This window comes from Oncorhynchus clarkii, chromosome 10 (assembly GCF_045791955.1).
Source record: "Oncorhynchus clarkii lewisi isolate Uvic-CL-2024 chromosome 10, UVic_Ocla_1.0, whole genome shotgun sequence".
Taxonomy (NCBI): Eukaryota; Metazoa; Chordata; class Actinopteri; order Salmoniformes; family Salmonidae; genus Oncorhynchus; species Oncorhynchus clarkii.
Genome location: NC_092156.1, coordinates 2,595,885 through 2,622,784, shown reverse-complemented (window position 1 = coordinate 2,622,784; position 26,900 = coordinate 2,595,885). Strand labels below are relative to the sequence as shown.

General features: G+C 47.8%; 1 protein-coding gene across 1 annotated transcript; it reads right to left on the bottom strand.

The window, feature by feature from the left end:
- LOC139417916 (transcription factor SPT20 homolog) lies at window positions 1-26,900 on the bottom strand. The gene is made up of 20 exons (XM_071166908.1): window positions 26,773-26,900; window positions 26,305-26,396; window positions 25,824-25,859; window positions 25,581-25,706; window positions 22,703-22,829; window positions 22,440-22,543; window positions 21,642-21,758; window positions 18,541-18,594; window positions 17,416-17,555; window positions 17,046-17,202; window positions 16,875-16,931; window positions 16,530-16,601; window positions 16,036-16,184; window positions 15,923-15,955; window positions 14,560-14,674; window positions 10,507-10,615; window positions 10,146-10,352; window positions 4,761-5,040; window positions 2,205-2,293; window positions 1-1,175 (listed from the first exon to the last, which is right to left on the bottom strand). Exons 2-20 carry the CDS (start codon window positions 26,305-26,307, stop codon window positions 1,069-1,071), a joined length of 2,082 nt encoding a protein of 693 aa, XP_071023009.1. The 5' UTR covers window positions 26,308-26,396; window positions 26,773-26,900; the 3' UTR covers window positions 1-1,068.

Genomic DNA, 26,900 nt, shown 5'->3' with positions numbered 1-26,900 from the left:
TTTTTTTTTCTTTAAAAGATGTATTTTCCTGTCAATATATACATAGTTTCTTCTTTAGTACACAATAAAACTGCTGACAAAGACCATTTCATTTCTGTCCAAGAAATGTCACATGATTTCTAATATGAATATACTCTTCTTAATCCCGCCCCCTTCCACCCCCACAAGGAAATGCCTTATTATAAAAAAAATTGCACTCCGCATTGCATGCTGGGAAAATGAGTCATCTTGTTAGATCATCCGTGTCTGAAAATACCACCGTAATTCCCTACATAGTGCCCTTGTCAAAAGTAAGGGGATAGGATGGCATTTCAGATACACACAGAACCAGGAGCTGTTGTCCATCCAGGAGCTCTGTTTCAATCCACGGCCCCGTAGACGACACCGTGACGTCATATGAGGAAGTAACAGGACAGCAGGCTGGTAGGAAGAACCATCTTCTAAATCATTTAAATAATAGGTTGTCAGGACGTGGTTGGCACGCCAACCAAACAGTTATTATTACATCATCTCCCAGCTACAAAATGGACGAAAGGAAAAGTATTTTTTGCCTATAGTCTCCTAAATGAGACTGGGGTAGGAGTACACTATAGAGACGTATAGGGGTTGGGTGAAGTTCTCTCAATCATGATTTGGGGAGGGGCTGTGGCATGCTCCTCTTTGGTTGGCTGGGGGGGGGGCCATCATGATTTGGGGAGGGGCTGTGGTGTGCCCCTCTTGGCTGGGGGGGGGGGGCCATCATGATTTGGGGAGGGGCTGTGGTGTGCTCCTCTTGGCTGGGGAGGGGCTGCGGCGTGCTCCTCTTGGCTGGGGGGGGCCATCATGATTTGGGGAGGGGCTGTGGTGTGCCCCTCTTGGCTGGGGGGGGGGGCCATCATGATTTGGGGAGGGGCTGTGGTGTGCTCCTCTTGGCTGGGGAGGGGCTGCGGCGTGCTCCTCTTGGCTGGGGGGGGCCATCATGATTTGGGGAGGTGCTATGGTGTGCTCCTCTTGGCTGGGGAGGGGCTGCGGCGTGCTCCTCTTGGCTGGGGGGGGCCATCATGATTTGGGGAGGTGCTCCTCTTGGTCTTACTTCTTGGTTGGCTGGCGGTATGTAGCCGTGGCGACGCCCCCTGAGGGCCCGTCCCCCCCATAGCCATTTGCTGCTGCTGCATTTGGTGGTGCAAGGATTGCAACTAAGGGAGGGAGAGAAAGGGGGGGGGAGAGGGAGGAAATAAGTTATTGTCATTTAACATGCCAAGGCAGCAACCAGCTGGCCAAAACAGGTTACTGTCATTTCCTGCCATCCTGTAATTTAAAGATTTTCTAAAATTGTAGAGAATCATTGCACTATTTAAACTGCTGTGAAGACGGAAAAACTCAACTTAAACACGGGAAGCATAGAAATAACCCACAACGAACATATCTACTGCTTCTTAGACCTGCGTTCAATGAGAAGGACAGATCTATAACTCATATTTCTATGTGAATTAGATCAGGTCGCCCCAAAAAGTGACATTTTGCAGCTTTAACATTTCAAGGCAACGGAACATGACTTTATGACAGGTTGGTTGTCTAGCAACAAAACTGACGGGTTGGTTGTCTAGCAACAAAACTGACGGGTTGGTTGTCTAGCAACAAAACTGACGGGTTGGTTGTCTAGCAACAAAACTGACGGGTTGGTTGTCTAGCAACAAAACTGACGGGTTGGTTGTCTAGCAACAAAACTGACGGGTTGGTTGTCTAGCAACAAAACTGACGGGTTGGTTGTCTAGCAACAAAGCTGACGGGTTGGTTGTCTAGCAACAAAGCTGACGGGTTGGTTGTCTAGCAACAAAACTGACGGGTTGATTGTCTAGCAACAAGATACGTGCACAACTATGGGGCAAAACAGACAGTGTTACGACAGTGTTACCTGACTGTGTGGTAGGCAGTCTGTGTTACCTGACTGTGTGTAGGCAGTCTGTGTTACCTGACTGTGTGTAGGCAGTCTGTGTTACCTGACTGTGTGTAGGCAGTCTGTGTTACCTGACTGTGTGTAGGCAGTCTGTGTTACCTGACTGTGTGTAGGCAGTCTGTGTTACCTGACTGTGTGTAGGCAGTCTGTGTTACCTGACTGTGTGTAGGCAGTCTGTGTTACCTGACTGTGTGTAGGCAGTCTGTGTTACCTGACTGTGTGTAGGCAGTCTGTGTTACCTGACTGTGTGGTAGGCTGTCTGTGTTACCTGGTGTGGTAGGCATCAGTCCTCCCAGACCACTCAGGTTGAGACCAGGACCCAACATCTGACTGGAAGTCATCAGAGTCTGGGGACTGCTGCACAGACACACAGAGAGAGAGAGAGAGAGAGAGACTCAGTGAGCATAGCCTTGCTATTGAGAAAGGCCGCCGTAGGCAGACATGGCTCTCAAGAGAAGACAGGCTATGTGCTCACTGCAGACCTAGCAGGAAGAGAGCGAGAGGGGGGAGACATGGAGTTGACTGAGCTATAATGACAGACAAGGCTTAGAGACAAGACTGAAAGACAGACTGAGGTATAACCCAGACAAGACAGAGACAGACTGAGGTATAACCCAGACAAGACAGAGACAGACTGAGGTATAACCCAGACAAGACAGAGACAGACTGAGGTATAACCCAGACAAGACAGACAGACTGAGGTATAACCCAGACAAGACAGACAGACTGAGGTATAACCCAGACAAGACAGACAGACTGAGGTATAACCCAGACAAGACAGACAGACTGAGGTATAACCCAGACAAGACAGACAGACTGAGGTATAATCCAGACAAGACAGACTGAGGTATAACCCAGACAAGACAGACTGAGGTATAACTCAGACAAGACAGACTGAGGTATAACCCAGACAAGACAGACTGAGGTATAACCCAGACAAGACAGACTGAGGTATAACCCAGACAAGACAGACTGAGGTATAACCCAGACAAGACTTATTTAGTCTAGCGTCTCCAGTCAGAAGCTGTACTAGACAGATCCTAGCGCCTACAGAACCCTTACCACCAGAGGTTAATGGGCATCTTGTAGGAGAAAGGTGTATGGTGGAGGAATGTATTGAGTGAAGGAGAGACAATCAGACGTTGGCACTGACGGAGAGATGTGGATTAGTGAGGAATGCGGGGGGGTCGAGGTCAAGGTCACGTTAAAGGAGAAGGAACAGTTTATTGCCCGTATCACTTAACTTCCTGCCTAGTAATAAAGATGTAATGTTTAGAGGGAAGGAGGATACTCCATCCAAACTGGAGTGTATATATATATATATTACCCCTGGTGGAAATATAAGCATTTGTCTTAATCAGCTGTATCGGCCCACTGGGTGAATAAACTTGGTTTAACCTTTACTAATCGTCCTTAAGTTTTACGAGGTTCCTGTAGAACCAGACAAATAGAGTAGGTAGAATCAAATCAAATGTATTTATAAAGCCCTTCTTACATCAGCTGATATCTCAACGTGTTTGTACAGAAACTCAGCCTAAAACCCCAAACAGCAAACAATGCAGGTGTAGAAGCACGGAGCAGAGTGGTTTTCAAAACCCTATCCTCAGGGATCCCCAGACATTACACCATTGTATCCCTGAACTAGCTTGCCGGATTGACCTAGTCAAGGCTCAGGGATCCCCAGACATTACACCATTTTATCCCTGAACTAGCTTGCCGGATTGACCTAGTCAAGGCTCAGGGATCCCCAGACATTACGCCATTTTATTGCATCCCTGAACTAGCTTGCCGGATTGACCTAGACAAGACTCAGGGATCCTCAGACATTACACCATTTTATCCCTGAACTAGCTTGCCGGATTGACCTAGTCAAGGCTCAGGGATCCCCAGACATTAACCCATTGTATCCCTGAACTAGCTTGCCGGATTGACCTAGTCAAGGCTCAGGGATCCCCAGACATTACACCATTTTATCCCTGAACTAGCTTGCCGGATTGACCTAGTCAAGGCTCAGGGATCCCCAGACATTACACCATTTTATCCCTGAACTAGCTTGCCGGATTGACCTAGTCAAGGCTCAGGGATTCCCAGACATTACACCATTTTATCCCTGAACTAGCTTGCCAGATTGACCTAGTCAAGGCTCAGGGATCCCCAGACATTAACCCATTTTATCCCTGAACTAGCTTGCCGGATTGACCTAGTCAAGGCTCAGGGACCCCCAGACATTAACCCATTGTATCCCTGAACTAGCTTGCCGGATTGACCTAGTCAAGGGTTTCATGACAATTAGCATCAGGTTTCGGTCCTGTCTTTGTAATAGAATCAAACTAAAAGGTCCTTGTAGGAGAGGTTTTAAAACAACTAGGTTTTGATTTTAATATCTTTTAGTCCTCATTTGAACTAATCTTCCAAGAGTCCTTAAACATTCAAATACAATTTATAATACGAACATATTTTACACACATATATATATATATATTATATATAAAACACACTGTTACAAACAGACATAACACACTAACATATAACATATTGACCCGATAAATACTTTGTCTAAAAATAGATATTGATTCTTCATCTGCCATAGTCCAGCACAACTTTCCTATGTGTTATATTTAAAATGATTTAAAAGTATTGTTTTAAATGTAATTTATTGATTATTTATTGGTTTCTGGTTTGCTCAGTTAAATTATTCAATTTCTTTATGGCTCTAAATCAAAATAAAAATGTATGCCTATTTCTCTGTCTGGATAACACTCTATTCATATCTATTATTATTATTATTATTATTATCATCTATTAAGAGTATGCAGATCCTTACCAGACAGATCCCACCACGTTGAGGAAGTTGAGTCCAGCAGGGTTAGCCATGACCTGAGAGGAGCTGGTTCCTGTTGTGATGGAGGTTCTCATGGTGGGTAGAGGGATGGTCATTACGGGTAGGGCCTGGGACAGGGACAGCTGCTGCTGGGGGGTCAGGAGGGCCTGGGGGTCCGGAGGGGTGGGGGTGACGGAGGGAGGGAGGGAAAGGAGGGTGTCGGGGGGGTGAGGGGTGGAACAAGGGGTGTTGGTGGGGGTGGACGGCTTCGGGGTCCCCGATCCTGAGAGAGGAGATAGAGAGAGGTGGTCAGGGAGAGAAAAGTGGGGTAGAGAAGAGGGGGTCATGGAGAAGAAGGGGTAGAGAAGAGGGGGTAGAGAAGAGGTGGTCAGGGGGAAGAGGGGGAGAGAAGAGGGGGTCACGGGGAAGAGGGGGAGAGAAGAGGGGGTCAGGGTGAAGAAGGGGAGAGAATAGGGGGGAGAGAAGAGGGGGTGAGGGGGGAGAGAATAGGGGGGAGAGTGGAGGGGGTCAGGGGGAAGAGGGGGGAGAGAATAGGGGGTCAGGGGGAAGAGGGGGAGAGAATAGGGGGGAGAGTGGAGGGGGGAAGAGGGGGGAGAAGAGGGGGTCAGGGTGAAGAGGGGGAGAGAAGAGGGGGTCAGGGGGAAGAGGGTGGAGAGAATAGGGGGGAGAGTGGAGGGGGTCAGGGGGAAGATGGGGGAGAAGAGGGGGTCAGGAGGAAGAGGGGGGAGAGTGGAGGGGGTCAGGGGGAAGAGAGGGTCACGGAGAAGAGGGGGAAGGGGGAAGAGAAGAAGGGGTCCGGGCCAAGAGGGGGTTTATGGTAATTACACAAACAGGTATATACTGTTACAACTTGGTTACATAGTAAGCATTTGTAACATGTTACCAAAACCAAGTATTACATCAAGTTATTAGATAACATGAATCCTCCTACACATTTACTGGACTGGTTGAACAGTACAGAAGAGAACCTCTTCTAGGGGATCTAGTCTCAGACCAATATGTAGTAGGGAGATCTAGTCTCAGACCAATATGTAGTAGGGGGATCTAGTTCCAGACCAGTATGTTGTAGGGGGATCTAGTCTCAGACCAGTATGTTGTAGGGGGATCTAGTCTCAGACCAGTATGTTGTAGGGGGATCTAGTCTCAGACCAGTATGTTGTAGGGGGATCTAGTCTCAGACCAGTATGTTGTAGGGGGATCTAGTCTCAGACCAGTATGTTGTAGGGGGATCTAGTCTCAGACCAGTATGTTGTAGGGGGATCTAGTCTCAGACCAGTATGTTGTAGGGGGATCTAGTCTCAGACCAGTATGTTGTAGGGGGATCTAGTCTCAGACCAGTATGTTGTAGGGGGATCTAGTCTCAGACCAGTATGTTGTAGGGGGATCTAGTCTCAGACCAGTATGTTGTAGGGGGATCTAGTCTCAGACCAGTATGTTGTAGGGGGATTTAGTCTCAGACCAGTATGTTGTAGGGGGATCTAGTCTCAGACCAGTATGTTGTAGGGGGATCTAGTTCCAGACCAGTATGAAGGGGGATCTAGTCTCAGACCAGTATGTTGTAGGGGGATCTAGTCTCAGACCAGTATGTTGTAGGGGGATCTAGTCTCAGACCAGTATGTTGTAGGGGGATCTAGTCTCAGACCAGTATGTTGTAGGGGGATCTAGTCTCAGACCAGTATGTTGTAGGGGGATCTAGTCTCAGACCAGTATGTTGTAGGGGGATCTAGTCTCAGACCAGTATGTTGTAGGGGGATCTAGTCTCAGACCAGTATGTTGTAGGGGGATCTAGTCTCAGACCAGTATGTTGTAGGGGGATCTAGTTTCAGACCAGTATGTTGTAGGGGGATCTAGTCTCAGACCAGTATGTTGTAGGGGGATCTAGTTTCAGACCAGCATGTTGTAGGGGGATCTAGTTTCAGACCAGCATGTGGGGGGGATCTAGTTTCAGACCAGTATGTAGGGGGATCTAGTTTCAGTCCCATATGTAGGGGATATAGTTTCAGTCCAATATGTAGGGGGATCTAGTTTCAGTCCCATATGTAGGGGATCTAGTTTCAGTCCCATATGTAGGGGATCTAGTTTCAGTCCCATATGTAGGGGATCTAGTTTCAGTCCCATATGTAGGGGATCTAGTTTAAGTCCCATATGTAGGGGATCTAGTTTCAGTCCCATATGTAGGGGATCTAGTTTCATTTTCTATGAACTGCCTTCTCATATAGTTATTTCCCCTCTTGTCCAGGTGGGAGAGGGCACTGTGATGTGCAAATGAGATTGCGTCACCTGTGGATCTGTTGGGATCTGTTGGGGATCTGTTGGGGATCTGTTGGATCTGTTGGGGCGGTATGCGAATCGGAGTGGGTCTACGGTGTCTCTATTGTTGCTGTTGATGTGAATGTCACGACCAGCCTTTCAAAGCACTTCATAATTACATCTGTGAGTGCATTTAGGCAGGTAACCTAAGGAGCTCTTCGGAACAGGACGATGGTGATCAGTTTGAAACATGCTGGGATTACAGACTGACACCCTCCAGCTGGTCCGCGCACGATTTGAGAACGAGCCCCGATGTTCCGTTTGGATACACTCTTGTAGTCACTGTGGGGACGACATCGTCGATGCACTGATTGGTGAAGCCCGTGACTGATGTGGTGGGTTGAATCAAGGAACATATCCCAGTTCTGTACTAGCAAAACAGTCGTGTAGCCTCGCGTCTGCTTCGTCTGACCACTTCCCTATTGAACGCATCACTGGTACTTCCTGTTTGAGCTTTTGTTTTGGAAGCAGGACAATGGGAGTCATGGTCAGAATTGCCAGAAGAAGGACGAGGGAGGGCCTTGTGTGCGTTTCTGTGGGAAGAATAGAAGTGGTCTAGCGCCCCCTAGTGGTGCAGGAGACGTATTGGTAGAAGTGAGGTAGGACGGTTTTAAGCCTACCCACATTAAAGTCCCCGCCCACCAGAAACGCTGCCTCTGGGTCAACGGTTTCTTGTTTGTTTTATGGCCCCATACAGTTGATTGAGTTGCCAGAGTGGTGTTGGCTTGTGGAGGAATGTAGATAAGCCGTGATAATTACTGATGAGAACTCTCTTGGTAGATTAAAGGGTCTGCAGTTTACCATGAGGTATTCTATATATCATGTGAGCAAAAGCTCAAGATTTCCTTCACACTAGAAGCAGCTGTTATTTATGATAAAACACCTCCCCTTGTGTTCCTTCGAAGTCGGCCGTCCTGCTGCCACTGCATGGAGAATCTACAGAGTACTACGTGCACAGTGTCATCATCCAGACACATAATATTGAAGCTGTTCAAGCCTCTCTGATAGGAGTTCCTCCCGGGTGGTGCAGTGCTAGCTAGCTGTGCCACCAGAGATTCTGGGTTCGAGCCCAGGCTCTGTCGCGACCGGGAGGTCCATGGGGAGAAGCACAATTGGCCCAGCGTCATCCGGGTTAGGGGAGGGTTTGGCCGGCAAGGATATTCTTGTCTCATTGCGCACTAGCGACTCCTGTGGCAGGCCGGGCACAGTGCACGCTAACCAGGTCGCCAGGTGTACGGTGTTTCCTCCGACACATTGGTGCGGCTGGCTTCCGGGTTGGATGTGCGTTGTGTCAAGAAGCAGTTGTGTTTCGGAGGACGCGTGGCTCTCGACCTTCGCCTCTCCCGAGTCCGTGCGGGAGTTGCAGCGACGAGACAAGACTGTAACTACCAACTGGGTACCACAAAATTGGGGAGAAAAAAGGGGTACATGTATTTTTTTAAATAAAACTTTTTTTTTTATTTTTATTTTATTTACGTCTGGTAGGAGACTCTCGAATGAAGCTCATCCATCTTATTCTCCAGTGACTGGACATTTGAAAATGGAGGTGAGCATCATTCAGGTTTCTTTCTTCGCCTCACCCCCCCGTGTTTATGGCTGCAGCATTTTGACAGCACATGGAACAAAGGAATGGGGTCGGGTATGAACAGTGGAACAGCTGAGCCGGAGATTAAGTCATATTTGAAGTCTTATTGGAGGTTAGTAACTGTCGATCCGATGTCCAGAAGTGCTTGGTGGTCATATGTGATACTAGTATAAACTTTATGTACAAAGTTAAGTTAAACACTAAAGTCACTTAATAGAAAAGTTGGGTTGGAACTCGTAAGCCTTCTCTGATTGGGTTGGAACTCGTAAGCCTTCTCTGATTGGGTTGGAACTCGTAAGCCTTCTCTGATTGGGTTGGAACTCGTAAGCCTTCTCTGATTGGGTTGGAACTCGTAAGCCTTCTCTGATTGGGTTGGAACTCGTAAGCCTTCTCTGATTGGGTTGGAACTCGTAAGCCTTCTCTGATTGGGTTGGAACTCGTAAGCCGTCTCTGATTGGGTTGGAACTCGTAAGCCTTCTCTGATTGGAACTCGTAAGCCTTCTCTGATTGGGTTGGAACTCGTAAGCCGTCTCTGATTGGGTTGGAACTCGTAAGCCTTCTCTGATTGGGTTGGAACTCGTAAGCCTTCTCTGATTGGAACTCGTAAGCCTTCTCTGATTGGGTTGGAACTCGTAAGCCTTCTCTGATTGGGTTGGAACTCGTAAGCCTTCTCTGATTGGGTTGGAACTCGTAAGCCTTCTCTGATTGGAACTCGTAAGCCGTCTCTGATTGGGTTGGAACTCGTAAGCCTTCTCTGATTGGGTTGGAACTCGTAAGCCTTCTCTGATTGGGTTGGAACTCGTAAGCCTTCTCTGATTGGGTTGGAACTCGTAAGCCTTCTCTGATTGGGTTGGAACTCGTAAGCCTTCTCTGATTGGGTTGGAACTCGTAAGCCTTCTCTGATTGGGTTGGAACTCGTAAGCCTTCTCTGATTGGAACTCGTAAGCCGTCTCTGATTGGGTTGGAACTCGTAAGCCTTCTCTGATTGGGTTGGAACTCGTAAGCCTTCTCTGATTGGAACTCGTAAGCCTTCTCTGATTGGGTTGGAACTCGTAAGCCTTCTCTGATTGGAACTCGTAAGCCGTCTCTGATTGGGTTGGAACTCGTAAGCCTTCTCTGATTGGGTTGGAACTCGTAAGCCGTCTCTGATTGGGTTGGAACTCGTAAGCCGTCTCTGATTGGGTTGGAACTCGTAAGCCTTCTCTGATTGGGTTGGAACTCGTAAGCCTTCGCTGTTGGCACCATCTTTCACACATGATTGACTGTTTGATAGACTGACTGACCTTTTGACAGACTGGCTGACTGCCGTTTGATAGACTGGCTGACTGACCTTTTGACAGACTGGCTGACTGCCGTTTGATAGACTGGCTGACTGACCTTTTGACAGACTGGCTGACTGACCTTTTGATAGACTGGCTGACTGACCTTTTGATAGACTGACTGACTGTTTGACAGACTGGTCAGGTACTCACTCTGTGTCGACGCCATGGGAGATAGGGCTGCCGGGGACAACAACCCCACCTGTCCTAACTGCCCCCCCAGCTGTAACCCCTGCCCCAGCTCCACAGAGTGCTTCCTACTCAGAGACTGGGGCTTGGCTGAGCCGGGGCCTGTTCCTGGGGGGGGCGTAAGACACTTAAGGAGACCACTGGTAGCCTGCGCTGAACTATACAGGTTACCTGGAGAGAGGAGAGGAGAGGAGGAAGAGAGGGAGCAGGGAGAGAGAGAGATGGGAGAAAGTAGAAGCACCAATCAGATGTCAAGTAGAGAAGAACAACTTTCTGGTATGAGATGCAGCCGCAGACCTCCAGGCTGGTTAGAGAGGGGGGTAACCTGAGGAGCTGCTGCCCGACCCGGAGGGTAGTTTGATGGGGGGAGGCCGGTGCTTCACCCCCTTCCCCAACACACCTGACGACTGAACCAAGGCTGATAGACCATCCACCTGGGGACACACAGCGGGCATTAAGTGAATCAACAACAAGCTCTGTCTCTCTGCCAGGCTGAGAGTTGGTTCTACAGTGTGTTGTGGTGTGTCTCTCTGCCAGGCTGAGAGTTGGTTCTACAGTGTGTTGTGGTGTGTCTCTCTGCCAGGCTGAGAGTTGGTTCTACAGTGTGTTGTGGTGTGTCTCTCTGCCAGGCTGAGAGTTGGTTCTACAGTGTGTTGTGGTGTGTACCTCTGTCTCTCTGCCAGGCTGAGAGTTGGTTCTACAGTGTGTTGTGGTGTGTCTCTCTGCCAGGCTGAGAGTTGGTTCTACAGTGTGTTGTGGTGTGTACCTCTGTCTCTCTGCCAGGCTGAGAGTTGGTTCTACAGTGTGTTGTGGTGTCTCTCTCTGCCAGGCTGAGAGTTGGTTCTACAGTGTGTTGTGGTGTGTACCTCTGTCTCTCTGCCAGGCTGAGAGTTGGTTCTACAGTGTGTTGTGGTGTGTCTCTCTGCCAGGCTGAGAGTTGGTTCTACAGTGTGTTGTGGTGTGTCTCTCTGCCAGGCTGAGAGTTGGTTCTACAGTGTGTTGTGGTGTGTCTCTCTGCCAGGCTGAGAGTTGGTTCTACAGTGTGTTGTGGTGTGTACCTCTGTCTCTCTGCCAGGCTGAGAGTTGGTTCTACAGTGTGTTGTGGTGTGTCTCTCTGCCAGGCTGAGAGTTGGTTCTACAGTGTGTTGTGGTGTGTACCTCTGTCTCTCTGCCAGGCTGAGAGTTGGTTCTACAGTGTGTTGTGGTGTGTCTCTCTGCCAGGCTGAGAGTTGGTTCTACAGTGTGTTGTGGTGTGTCTCTCTGCCAGGCTGAGAGTTGGTTCTACAGTGTGTTGTGGTGTGTCTCTCTGCCAGGCTGAGAGTTGGTTCTACAGTGTGTTGTGGTGTGTCTCTCTGCCAGGCTGAGAGTTGGTTCTACAGTGTGTTGTGGTGTGTCTCTCTGCCAGGCTGAGAGTTGGTTCTACAGTGTGTTGTGGTGTGTCTGTCTGCCAGGCTGAGAGTTGGTTCTACAGTGTGTTGTGGTGTGTCTCTCTGCCAGGCTGAGAGTTGGTTCTACAGTGTGTTGTGGTGTGTACCTCTGTCTCTACTGGCTGAGAGTTGGTTCTACAGTGTGTTGTGGTGTGTCTCTTTGCCAGGCTGAGAGTTGGTTCTACAGTGTGTTGTGGTGTGTACCTCTGTCTCTACTGGCTGAGAGTTGGTTCTACAGTGTGTTGTGGTGTGTCTCTCTGCCAGGCTGAGAGTTGGTTCTACAGTGTGTTGTGGTGTGTCTCTCTGCCAGGCTGAGAGTTGGTTCTACAGTGTGTTGTGGTGTGTCTCTCTGCCAGGCTGAGAGTTGGTTCTACAGTGTGTTGTGGTGTGTACCTCTGTCTCTCTACTGGCTGAGAGTTGGTTCTACAGTGTGTTGTGGTGTGTCTCTCTGCCAGGCTGAGAGTTGGTTCTACAGTGTGTTGTGGTGTGTACCTCTGTCTCTCTACTGGCTGAGAGTTGGTTCTACAGTGTGTTGTGGTGTGTACCTCTGTCTCTCTACTGGCTGAGAGTTGGTTCTACAGTGTGTTGTGGTGTGTCTCTCTGCCAGGCTGAGAGTTGGTTCTACAGTGTGTTGTGGTGTGTCTCTCTGCCAGGCTGAGAGTTGGTTCTACAGTGTGTTGTGGTGTGTACCTCTGTCTCTCTACTGGCTGAGAGTTGGTTCTACAGTGTGTTGTGGTGTGTACCTCTGTCTCTCTACTGGCTGAGAGTTGGTTCTACAGTGTGTTGTGGTGTGTCTCTCTGCCAGGCTGAGAGTTGGTTCTACAGTGTGTTGTGGTGTGTCTCTCTGCCAGGCTGAGAGTTGGTTCTACAGTGTGTTGTGGTGTGTCTCTCTGCCAGGCTGAGAGTTGGTTCTACAGTGTGTTGTGGTGTGTACCTCTGTCTCTCTACTGGCTGAGAGTTGGTTCTACAGTGTGTTGTGGTGTGTCTCTCTGCCAGGTTGAGAGTTGGTTCTACAGTGTGTTGTGGTGTGTCTCTCTGCAGGCTGAGAGTTGGTTCTATAGTGTGTTGTGGTGTGTCTCTCTGCCAGGCTGAGAGTTGGTTCTACAGTGTGTTGTGGTGTGTACCTCTGTCTCTCTACTGGCTGAGAGTTGGTTCTACAGTGTGTTGTGGTGTGTCTCTCTGCCAGGCTGAGAGTTGGTTCTACAGTGTGTTGTGGTGTGTACCTCTGTCTCTACTGGCTGAGAGTTGGTTCTACAGTGTGTTGTGGTGTGTCTCTCTGCCAGGCTGAGAGTTGGTTCTACAGTGTGTTGTGGTGTGTCTCTCTGCCAGGCTGAGAGTTGGTTCTACAGTGTGTTGTGGTGTGTCTCTCTGCCAGGCTGAGAGTTGGTTCTACAGTGTGTTGTGGTGTGTACCTCTGTCTCTCTACTGGCTGAGAGTTGGTTCTACAGTGTGTTGTGGTGTGTCTCTCTGCCAGGCTGAGAGTTGGTTCTACAGTGTGTTGTGGTGTGTCTCTCTGCCAGGCTGAGAGTTGGTTCTACAGTGTGTTGTGGTGTGTCTCTCTGCCAGGCTGAGAGTTGGTTCTACAGTGTGTTGTGGTGTGTACCTCTGTCTCTCTACTGGCTGAGAGTTGGTTCTACAGTGTGTTGTGGTGTGTCTCTCTGCCAGGCTGAGAGTTGGTTCTACAGTGTGTTGTGGTGTGTACCTCTGTCTCTCTGCCAGGCTGAGAGTTGGTTCTACAGTGTGTTGTGGTGTGTCTCTCTGCCAGGCTGAGAGTTGGTTCTACAGTGTGTTGTGGTGTGTACCTCTGTCTCTCTACTGGCTGAGAGTTGGTTCTACAGTGTGTTGTGGTGTGTCTCTCTGCCAGGTTGAGAGTTGGTTCTACAGTGTGTTGTGGTGTGTCTCTCTGCAGGCTGAGAGTTGGTTCTATAGTGTGTTGTGGTGTGTCTCTCTGCCAGGCTGAGAGTTGGTTCTACAGTGTGTTGTGGTGTGTACCTCTGTCTCTCTACTGGCTGAGAGTTGGTTCTACAGTGTGTTGTGGTGTGTCTCTCTGCCAGGCTGAGAGTTGGTTCTACAGTGTGTTGTGGTGTGTACCTCTGTCTCTACTGGCTGAGAGTTGGTTCTACAGTGTGTTGTGGTGTGTCTCTCTGCCAGGCTGAGAGTTGGTTCTACAGTGTGTTGTGGTGTGTCTCTCTGCCAGGCTGAGAGTTGGTTCTACAGTGTGTTGTGGTGTGTACCTCTGTCTCTCTACTGGCTGAGAGTTGGTTCTACAGTGTGTTGTGGTGTGTCTCTCTGCCAGGCTGAGAGTTGGTTCTACAGTGTGTTGTGGTGTGTCTCTCTGCCAGGCTGAGAGTTGGTTCTACAGTGTGTTGTGGTGTGTCTCTCTGCCAGGCTGAGAGTTGGTTCTACAGTGTGTTGTGGTGTGTACCTCTGTCTCTCTACTGGCTGAGAGTTGGTTCTACAGTGTGTTGTGGTGTGTCTCTCTGCCAGGCTGAGAGTTGGTTCTACAGTGTGTTGTGGTGTGTCTCTCTGCCAGGCTGAGAGTTGGTTCTACAGTGTGTTGTGGTGTGTACCTCTGTCTCTCTACTGGCTGAGAGTTGGTTCTACAGTGTGTTGTGGTGTGTCTCTCTGCCAGGTTGAGAGTTGGTTCTACAGTGTGTTGTGGTGTGTCTCTCTGCAGGCTGAGAGTTGGTTCTATAGTGTGTTGTGGTGTGTCTCTCTGCCAGGCTGAGAGTTGGTTCTACAGTGTGTTGTGGTGTGTACCTCTGTCTCTCTACTGGCTGAGAGTTGGTTCTACAGTGTGTTGTGGTGTGTCTCTCTGCCAGGCTGAGAGTTGGTTCTACAGTGTGTTGTGGTGTGTCTCTCTGCCAGGCTGAGAGTTGGTTCTACAGTGTGTTGTGGTGTGTCTCTCTGCCAGGCTGAGAGTTGGTTCTACAGTGTGTTGTGGTGTGTACCTCTGTCTCTCTACTGGCTGAGAGTTGGTTCTGTCCCATGATGCCTGAGTTCCGAGACATTTTCACCTGGCACTTCACGTCCTGCTCATATACACCTTTATACTGGGATAGAAACCTGGAACACACACACACACACCAGTCAACGCCCTACAACACAGCCAACGCCCTACAACACAGCCAACGCCCTACAACACAGTCAACGCCCTACAACACAGTCAACGCCCTACAACACAGTCAACGCCCTACAACACAGCCAACGCCCTACAACACAGTCAACGCCCTACAACACAGTCAACGCCCTACAACACAGTCAACGCCCTACACCGCAGTCAACGCCCTACAACGCAGTCAACACCCTACAACAAAGTCAACGCCCTACAACAAAGTCAACGCCCTACAATGCAGTCAACGCCCTACAACGCAGTCAACGCCCTACACCGCAGTCAACGCCCTACACCGCAGTCAACGCCCTACACCGCAGTCAACGCCCTACACCGCAGTCAACGCCCTACACCGCAGTCAACGCAGTCAACGCCCTACAACGCAGTCAACGCCCTACAACACAGTCAACGCTCTACAACACAGTCAACGCCCTACACCGCAGTCAACGCCCTACACCGCAGTCAACGCCCTACGACACAGTCAACGCTCTACAACACAGTCAACGCCCTACAACACAGTCAACGCCCTACAACACAGTCAACGCCCTACAACACAGTCAACGCCCTACAACACAGTCAACGCCCTACAACACAGTCAACACAGTCAACGCCCTACAACACAGTCAACGCCCTACAACACAGTCAACGCCCTACAACACAGTCAACACAGTCAACGCCCTACAACACAGTCAACGCCCTACAATACAGTCAACGCAGTCAACACCCTACAACACAGTCAACGCCCTACAACACAGTCAACGCCCTACAACACAGTCAACGCCCTACAACACAGTCAACACAGTCAACGCCCTACAACACAGTCAACGCCCTACAACACAGTCAACGCCCTACAACACAGTCAACGCCCTACAACAGTCAACACAGTCAACACAGTCAACGCCCTACAACACAGTCAACGCCCTACAACACAGTCAACACAGTCACAGTCAACGCCCTACATCAGTCAACACAGTCAACGCACTACAACACAGTCAACACAGTCAACGCCCTACAACACAGTCAACGCCCTACAACACAGTCAACGCCCTACAACACAGTCAACGCCCTACAACACAGTCAACGCCCTACAACACAGTCAACACAGTCAACGCCCTACACCACAGTCAACACAGTCAACACAGTCAACGTCCTACAACAGAGAACAAATGTTTTCAGAAAGAACAAAGAGACAAGTCACTTACCGATCAGCATCTCTCTTTGAGCCTATTAGGAACCTGGTGGGAAGAAAGACACCGTCAAAGCCAGTCAAAATATGATGTTCCTCTGCGGGTTTGCACCCTCCCCCACTCCTTACGCTGGATGTACGAGCTGAAGGTCGCTGCTGTCTTCCTCAGCGCAGTAGATCTTTCCGTAGACCAGAGGGTCGCCCACCGACTGGAAGATGGACACCTTGGTCCTCTGGCCCCCGACCTCACACTCAAACGTATAGTCATCTATCACGTCCTGTCCGGGGGGGGGAGATAAAGAGTGTGACACCAGGAAGTGAGAAGTCTTACCTCTGCAGGACAGACAGTGGGTCAGTAAGAGGGGAAGATAAAGAGTGTGACACCAGGAAGTGAGAAGTCTTACCTCTGCAGGCCAGACAGTGGGTCAGTAAGAGGGGAAGATAAAGAGTGTGACACCAGGAAGTGAGAAGTCTTACCTCTGCAGGCCAGACAGTGGGTCAGTAAGAGGGGAAGATACAGAGTGTGACACCAGGAAGTGAGAAGTCTTACCTCTGCAGGCCAGACAGTGGGTCAGTAAGAGGGGAAGATACAGAGTGTGACACCAGGAAGTGAGAAGTCTTACCTCTGCAGGCCAGACAGTGGGCTGAGATTCCTGCAACTTCACTGACTTCTCTACCACTGCATATTTCTCTACCTGGGAACACAGAGACAGTCTGAGCATGAACACTACTCAATAATTTGAAAAATATATATAAAACAATTGGCATCTATTTTCAATGAGCTCAATAAGCTGAAAAGGGAGAAACTACTTTATTTAAAAAAAAAGTTTTTTTTCTCATTTAAATCACTTCCTGAAATGACTGACTTCAATTGATATTGACCCCCGACCCTGGTCCATATCTCAGTAGCAGTCACTGACCGACAACGGCCGTGGCAGACAGGTGGGCGTGGTCGAGAAAAGACTCACATCAATCTCCTTGGGGACAGTGAGTTGGCAGCTGCTCTGTTTCCACATGTCCACACACTGTAAACGAGAGAAGGGGACAGAACGGTGAGAGGTCCGTCTGAACTCAGTGTGTTGTCGGGATTGGATTTGTAAAAAGGTGTTTGTAAATTGGAGGGTAATTGTGATCTCAACTTTTCCGGCCTTGGAGATCTTCAGGTCTATCGAGGGGGCCGGCTTCCTCTCCTTCCTCCTCTGCAGGTAGTCATAGAGACGCAGCTGGGGGGGCGTGGGCAGGTAGGACAGCTCCTGCTGACGGTTCAGCGCCGCCCGAGAGTGATGCTTAAAACAACTATGGAAAGAGGAGAGACAGGTCAGTGTGTGTGTCTCTCAGAACAGCTGGAGATCAGGTATGCAGAATAGCTAGTGCAGGTGTGCGTGTGTTTTCAGGTGACTGTGTGTATGTCACTGTGTATGTAGCGTGTGTGTGTGTGTGTGTGTGTCTGTGTGTGTGTGTGTGTGTGTGAGTTTCTGTGTGTGTGTGTCTGTGTGTGTCTGTGTGTACCGTTTCATAGAGTGAGTGTTCATCTTCTGCTTGTTATAGAGCAGGTGGTTGGCTGTACAGGTGACAGAGATAGATGGATCCAGACACAGAGGATCAGCTGTGGCCAGCAGTAACTGGCTCTCCAACTGGAACTTATCGTCCTGGAGAGGAGAGAGGAGGAGGAGGAGAGAGAGGAGAGATGAGATGAGAGGAGAAAAGAGGAGAGAGAGGAGAGGAGATGAGAGGAGAAGAGAGGAGAGATGAGAGGAGAAGAGAGATGAGGAGAAATGAGAGATGAGAGGAGAAATTAGGAGAAATTAGGAGAAATGAGAGGAGATGAGATGAGAGGAGAGGAAAAATGAGAGATGAGAGGATGAGGAGAAGAGAGGTGAGACGAGAGATGAGGAGACATGAGAGAAGGAGAAATGAGAGGAGGACAAGAGAGGAGAGATGAGGAGAGATGAGAGGAAGACAAGAGAGGAGAGATGAGAGGAAGACAAGAGAGGAGAGATGAGAGGAGGACAAGAGAGGAGAGATGAGAGGAGGACAAGAGAGGAGAGATGAGAGGAGGGAAAGGGGAGAAGAGGAGGTGGGGGAGAAAGGGAGAGCGGAAGAGAGAGGAAGGGAAAGAGAAGGGGGATAGATGAAGAGGGCGGTGATAAGGGGGGATAGATGAAGAGGGAGGTGATAAGGGAGGATAGATGAAGAGGGCGGTGATAAGGGAGGATAGATGAAGAGGGCGGTGATAAGGGAGGAAAGATGAAGAGGGCGGTGATAAGGGAGGATAGATGACGAGGGCAGTGATAAGGTGATAAGGGAGGATAGATGAAGAGGGCAGTGATAAGGGAGGATAGATGAAGAGGGCGGTGATAAGGGGGGATAGATGAAGAGGGCGGTGATAAGGGGGGATAGATGAAGAGGGCGGTGATAAGGGGGGATAGATGAAGAGGGAGGTGATAAGGTGATAAGGGAGGAACATGCAAGAAGGGTGGAGGGGGAGAGGAAAGGAGAAGAGAGGAAAAGAAGTGAAGATGAAGGGGGAAGATGAGAAAAGAGCAGGTCAATTAAATAAATGTGAGATCCCCATCACTGAATCTCAGAACATTTCAGAACATTTCTCAGTGTTCCTATACCATCGTATCTCACCTGTGTCCATTTGTGGTGGTCACTGGTCATGGCATGGACGTCACAGATCAGTGTCTGGGGATAGCAGGGTCAAAGGTCAGAATTTAGTATCCAACACATTCCAAGCTGAAGGCTATTTTGGAATAAATGTCCTATTCACATCATTCTTTTATACATTTTTATTGTACTTTTACTCCTTTTTCTCCCCAATTTCGTGGTTTCCAATTGGTAGTTACAGTCTTGTCCCATCGCTGCAACTCCCCTACGGACTGGGGAGAGACGAAGGACGACGCGTCCTAGGAAACACGACCCTGCCAAGCCACACTGCTTCTTGACACACTGCTTGCTTAAACCGTGTCGGAGGAAACACCATCGAGTCGGCGACCGAAATCAGCATGCAGGGTCACGGCCCGCCACAAGGAGTCGCTAGAGCGAGATGAGATGAGAAAATCCCGGCCGGCCAAACCCTCCCCCAACCCGGATGACGCTGGGCCAATTGTGCACCGCCTCATGGGTCTCCCTGTCATGGCCGGTTGTAAACGCAGCCTGGGATCGAACCCGGGTCTGTAGTGACGCCTCAAGCACTGCGATGCAATGGCTCAGAGCGCTGCGCCACTCGGGAGGCCTTCTGCACTTCATTCTGATAGCAAATCATCCCCACTCTGACATAACGATCAGGTTTCTCCTTCTCCTGCATGGCAGGTTCTACTGACACACAGTATCAGTCAAAGGTTTGGACACACCTACTCATTCAACCAATAGAATGCTATATATACAGTATCAGTCAAAGGTTTGGACACACCTACTCATTCAACCAATAGAATGCTGTATATACAGTGTCAGTCAAAGGTTTGGACACACCTACTCATTCAACCAATAGAATGCTATATATACAGTATCAGTCAAAGGTTTGGACACACCTACTCATTCAACCAATAGAATGCTATATATACAGTATCAGTCAAAGGTTTGGACACACCTACTCATTCAACCAATAGAATGCTGTATATACAGTGTCAGTCAAAGGTTTGGACACACCTACTCATTCAACCAATAGAATGCTATATATACAGTATCAGTCAAAGGTTTGGACACACCTACTCATTCAACCAATAGAATGCTATATATACAGTGTCAGTCAAAGGTTTGGACACACCTACTCATTCAACCAATAGAATGCTGTATATACAGTGTCAGTCAAAGGTTTGGACACACCTACTCATTCAACCAATAGAATGCTATATATACAGTGTCAGTCAAAGGTTTGGACACACCTACTCATTCAACCAATAGAATGCTATATATACAGTGTCAGTCAAAGGTTTGGACACACCTACTCATTCAACCAATAGAATGCTGTATATACAGTATAAGTCAAAGGTTTGGACACACCTACTCATTCAACCAATAGAATGCTGTATATACAGTGTCAGTCAAAGGTTTGGACACACCTACTCATTCAACCAATAGAATGCTGTATATACAGTGTCAGTCAAAGGTTTGGACACACCTACTCATTCAACCAATAGAATGCTGTATATACAGTGTCAGTCAAAGGTTTGGACACACCTACTCATTCAACCAATAGAATGCTGTATATACAGTGTCAGTCAAAAGTTTGGACACACCTACTCATTCAAGGATTTTTCTTTATTTTTACTATTTTCTACATTGTAGAATAATAGTGAAGACATCAGAACTATGAAATAACACATATGGACTCATGTTGTAACCAACAAAAAAAAAAGTGTTAAACAAATCAAAATATATTTGAGATTCCTCAAATAGACACCCTTTGCCTTGATGACAGCTTTGCACACTTGGTATTCTCTCAACCAGTTTCATGAGGTAACCTGGAATGCATTTCAATTAATAGGTGTGCCTTGTTAAAAGTACATTTTCTAGTACTTGTTCTCCTGGTTCTTACCTGCATGGTGTCTGTTCTACCCATTAATGTCTATGGTTCTAGAGCAATGGTATTCAAAGTGGGGGTATTGTGTGTGTGTGTGTGTGTGTGTGTGTGTGTGTGTCTATGGGTATCTACTAGCATGCTAACAGATATGTCCATAGATCCCCAGTTATTACGCTAACGCTAGTTAGCATTGGCTCACGGAACTACCTTCATACTGGACAGAGACATTTCCAAAATCATGAAGTATCCCTTTAAGGTTGTGTTGTTCGATTTGGGGTCGGGTCCCCGTTGAAAAAGGTTTGAGTACCACAGTTCTCCTGCTTCTCACCTGCATGGTGTCTGCTCTTTACGTTATATTTCTAGGATTGTAGAAGGCAGTGCTAGTTCCTACCTGCATGGTGTCTGCTCTTTACGTTATATTTCTAGGATTGTAGAAGGCAGTGCTAGTTCCTACCTGCACGGTGTCTGCTCTTTACGTTATATTTCTAGGATTGTGGAAGGCAGTGCTAGTTCCTACCTGCATGGTGTCTGCTCTTTACGTTATATTTCTAGGATTGTAGAAGGCAGTGCTAGTTCCTACCTGCACGGTGTCTGCTCTTTACGTTATATTTCTAGGATTGTGGAAGGCAGTGCTAGTTCCTACCTGCATGGTGTCTGCTCTTTACGTTATATTTCTAGGATTGTAGAAGGCAGTGCTAGTTCCTACCTGCATGGTGTCTGCTCTTTACGTTATATTTCTAGGATTGTAGAAGGCAGTGCTAGTTCCTACCTGCATGGTGTCTGCTCTTTACGTTATATTTGTAGGATTGTAGAAGGCAGTGCTAGTTCCTACCTGCACGGTGTCTGCTCTTTACGTTATATTTCTAGGATTGTGGAAGGCAGTGCTAGTTCCTACCTGCACGGTGTCTGCTCTTTACGTTATATTTCTAGGATTGTAGAAGGCAGTGCTAGTTCCTACCTGCACGGTGTCTGCTCTTTACGTTATATTTCTAGGATTGTAGAAGGCAGTGCTAGTTCCTACCTGCACGGTGTCTGCTCTTTACGTTATATTTCTAGGATTGTAGAAGGCAGTGCTAGTTCCTACCTGCACGGTGTCTGCTCTTTACGTTATATTTCTAGGATTGTAGAAGGCAGTGCTAGTTCCTACCTGCACGGTGTCTGCTCTTTACGTTATATTTCTAGGATTGTAGAAGGCAGTGATAGTTCCTACCTGCATGGTGGGTCGTAGCAGGACGTGTCTGCTCTGGAAGGAGGGCATCTTAGTGTTGCCAGACTGTCTGTAGTCTCGGACCTCAGCTACCACACAGCCACAGTGGAAGATGTTCACCTGGACAAGGAGACAGAGAGGGGACAAGGAGTCAGAGGGGGGGGGGGGGGGTGGCGAGGAGTCAGAGGGGGGGACAAGGAGTCAGAGGTGGGGGGACAAGGAGTCAGAGGGGGGGGGGGGGGGGGGCAATACAAACACACACAGACACCTGGGACTTCTCTAAGAGATCCACCAGGATAGGAGGAACACACACCTGGGACTTCTCTAAGAGATCCACCAGGATAGGACGAACACACACCTGGGACTTCTCTAAGAGATCCACCAGGATAGGAGGAACACACACCTGGGACTTCTCTAAGAGATCCACCAGGATAGGAGGAACACACACCTGGGACTACTCTAAGAGATCCACCAGGATAGGAGGAACACACACTTGGGACTTCTCTAAGAGATCCACCAGGATAGGAGGAACACACACCTGGGACTTCTCTAAGAGATCCACCAGGATAGGAGGAACACACACCTGGGACTTCTCTAAGAGATCCACCAGGATAGGAGGAACACACACCTGGGACTACTCAGGATAGGAGGAACACACACCTGGGACTACTCAGGATAGGAGGAACACACACCTGGGACTTCTCTAAGAGATCCACCAGGATAGGAGGAACACACACCTGGGACTACTCAGGATAGGAGGAACACACACCTGGGACTACTCAGGATAGGAGGAACACACACCTGGGACTTCTCTAAGAGATCCACCAGGATAGGAGGAAGCTCCTCTGCGTCCAGGTACTCCAACAGCTGTCCTTCCTCATATGGCAGACGGATCGTCTCAGAGTCTAGCAAACAAAAACATCCTTCCAAAATGAAACATACAGTACCTCAGATATTCAATGATACATACAGTACCTACATACAGTGTGGTGTTATGTCGTCAGGATATACTGTGTGTGTGATTTTAAGGGTTCGGTTAGGATCGATTGATCGCGGACTCTCACCAGATCCATTCTTGCCGAGGAGCATGAGGGAGTAACCCTGGTTGCCGGGGTAAAGGTTGACCACCAGACAAGACACTGACTCCTGAGACACCAGCTTCTCCAGCAGGTTGACATTCCTACGCAGCTTCTAACCAGGAAGAACAGAACAACAACGATCACTAAATGATAGAGGCGTATCAATTCAAAGATGCATTCAAACTCCTATGCAGCCTCTACACAGGGAAGGACATGAACCAATCAATTGGGGCGGCAGGGTAGCCTAGTGGTTAGAGCGTTGGACTAGTAACCGGAAGGTTGCAAGTTCAAACCCCCGAGCTGACAAGGTACAAATCTGTCGTTCTGCCCCTGAACAGGCAGTTAACCCACTGTTCCTAGGCCGTCATTGAAAATAAGAATTTGTTCTTAACTGACTTGCCTAAAGGTAAAATAAATAAAAAAAATTAAATGACTCGGACATAATCATTAACAATAAATATTATAGGATTATTGATAACAATCCATTGGCATTACTAAACATCTTCTAACCAGGAAGAACAGGAAAACAATATTCAATCATCATTCACTGATTACAGGAACAGTGAATACTGATACGCAGGATGATTCATTCGCAGTCCTCCAGGGCTTCTGAACGGGGAGACAATAGGAAAATACTCTTCAAAAAACCGGTACCCCCCTGTATATAGTCTCCACACTGACTCTGTACCGTAATACCCTGTATATAGTCTCCACACTGACTCTGTACCGTAATACCCTGTATATAGTCTCCACACTGACTCTGTACAGGTACCCCCTGTATATTGGCAATGACTGGAACGAACTACAAAAATCTCTGAAACTGGAAACACTTATCTCCCTCACTAGCTTTAAGCACCAACTGTCAGAGCAGCTCACAGATTACTGCACCTGTACATAGCCCACATATAATTTAGCCCAAACAACCTCTCCCCCTACTGTCTTTATTTATTTATTTATTTTGCTCCTTTGCACCCCATTATTTTTATTTCTACTTTGCACATTCTTCCATTGCAAAACTACTATTCCAGTGTTTTACTTGCTATATTGTATTTACCTTGCCACCATGGCCTTTTTGCCTTTACCTCCCTTCTCACCTCATTTGCTCACATTGTATATAGACTTGTTTATACTGCATTATTGACTGTATGTTTGTTTTACTCCATGTGTAACTCTGTGTCGTTGTATGTGTCGAACTGCTTTGCTTTATCTTGGCCAGGTCGCAATTGTAAATGAGAACTTGTTCTCAACTTGCCTACCTGGTTAAATAAAGGTAAAATAAATAAATAAATAAAAAATATAGCCTCCACATTGACTCTGTACTGGTACCCCCTGTATATAGCTTCCACATTGACTCTGCACTGGTACCCCCTACATATAGCCTCCACATTGACTCTGTACTGGTACCCCCTGCATATAGCCTCCACATTGACTCTGTACTGGTACCCCCTGTATATAGCCTCCACATTGACTCTGTACCGTAATACCCTGTATATAGCCTCCACTTTGACTCTGTACCGTAATACCCTGTATATAGTCTCCACATTGACTCTGTACCGTAACACCCTGTATATAGCCTCCACATTGACTCTGCACTGGTACCCCCTGTATATAGTCTCCACATTGACTCTGTACTGGTACCCCCTGTATATAGCCTCCACATTGACTCTGTACTGGTACCCCCTGCATATAGCCTCCACATTGACTCTGTACTGGTACCCCCTGTATATAGCCTCCACATTGACTCTGCACTGGTACCCCCTGTATATAGCCTCCACATTGACTCTGTACCGTAATACCCTGTATATAGCCTCCACATTGACTCTGTACTGGTACCCCCTGTATATAGCCTCCACATTGACTCTGTACTGGTACCCCCTGTATATAGCCTCCACATTGACTCTGTACCGTAATACCCCGTATATAGTCTCCACATTGACTCTGTACCGTAACACCCTGTATATAGCCTCCACATTGACTCTGCACTGGTACCCCCTGTATATAGTCTCCACATTGACTCTGTACTGGTACCCCCTGTATATAGCCTCCACATTGACTCTGTACTGGTACCCCCTGCATATAGCCTCCACATTGACTCTGTACTGGTACCCCCTGTATATAGCCTCCACATTGACTCTGCACTGGTACCCCCTGTATATAGCCTCCACATTGACTCTGTACCGTAATACCCTGTATATAGCCTCCACATTGACTCTGTACCGTAATACCCTGTATATAGCCTCCACATTGACTCTGTACCGTAATACCCTGTATATAGTCTCCACATTGACTCTGTACCGTAACACCCTGTATATAGTCTCCACATTGACTCTGCACTGGTACCCCCTGTATATAGTCTCCACATTGACTCTGTACTGGTACCCCCTGCATATAGCCTCCACATTGACTCTGTACTGGTACCCCCTGCATATAGCCTCCACATTGACTCTGCACTGGTACCCCCTGTATATAGCCTCCACATTGACTCTGTACCGTAATACCCTGTATATAGCCTCCACATTGACTCTGTACCGTAATACCCTGTATATAGTCTCCACATTGACTCTGTACCGTAACACCCTGTATATAGTCTCCACATTGACTCTGTACCGTAATACCCTGTATATAGTCTCCACATTGACTCTGTACCGTAATACCCTGTATATAGCCTCCACATTGACTCTGTACCAGTACAGAATTGACATCAGGGTCAATGGGATCAGCGTTCAGTAGGAAACAAGAAGAAAACTGAAGTCTCCAATAACAACACAGGTTTTCCCTTTCTGTTATGAAGCTACAAGTCAATGGGTCCAATGTTTAGGTCAAATGCTTTTATTTCTACATGACTGGACTTCGACCTGGTTACCTTGAGCTCTGGTTCTTTGTCACACTCTTCGATGTAGAGCTCGTATAGTTTCTGATATAGACTCTTCCTCCCTCCGGACAACGCTCTCCTCTTGGCTGGCTGTTGACGAGCACTTTCAACAATGTACTGAACGAAGACAAACACAAAAGTCTGATGTATTTGAACTGATACACACACACACACACACACACACACACACACACACACACACACACATATATATATAAAAATACAAACTTTTACCTCAGCCCGATCCAATGCATATTCCAAAACTTGTTTCTGCAAATAGAACATTTGAAATTCATTACTGTAGTCTTCAGTTGTCTTCTCTGGCCACAGGGCAACACAGATAAATAGTGAGCTAGCTAGCTGTAGCCATGGTTACCTAGCAGACACACTTTCCAAAGGAAACGGAAGAGTCAACACAAGCGAGCAGATATAGCTAGGGTGGGCATGATCACAAGTCGTACATAGATACTGGCTATAGTGTCAATCAATAGGCGCACAGAGATATCATAGATGGGTCGGCAGCGTAGTCTAGTGGTTAGATTGTTGGACTAATAACCAAAAGGTTGCTGGATTGAATCCCTGAGCTGACAAGGTAAAAATCTGTCCTTCTGCCCCCTGAACAAGGCAGTTAACCCACTGTTCTCCGTGATTGTAAATAACAATTTGTTCTTAACTGACTTGCCGTGTTAAATCAATTAAAAAAATAGATGCATACCATCGTTGTCTGCCACCGGTAGCTGGGTGAGTGACCGCTTGCAGCTGTCCTTAGCCCCACACCGTCACCCCCATAGAGCGACCATTCAAACCCTGCATGCACACACACCGACACCAAACACAGCCCGGGTCAAACTACATGTCAACAACAGCAAAGACATCCATCGTTTGAGCGGGTCGGGTAGAAATACGGTCCAGGTAAGTTCGATAGTGTGGCGATTTCTCAACAAATAGTGTATAATATATCTGTCTGTACAAGGTAACTCAGTTTCGATCAATGCATTTTGAAGAAATCGCGATATTTTCACTATAACACATTTAGCTTGATGATAACTTTATTCTGACAGGCAAGCGAAGCTAGCAGGTTAGCATAGCTAGCATTTCTTCTTCGGAAACTGCAAAAGTTAGCGAGCTGGGACAAAAAAACGCATGAACCAGAGTCAAATCTAAAACAGTAGAATGGACCTGCCTTATTGTAGATCTTAACTCCAATGCTTAAAAACAATATATTACTTCAGTGCGTTCATTGAAAAAAGAAAAGAAAACAACAACCTCACAGCAACAGCCATTTTCGTCCAGTGTGACAACAGAAGCTAC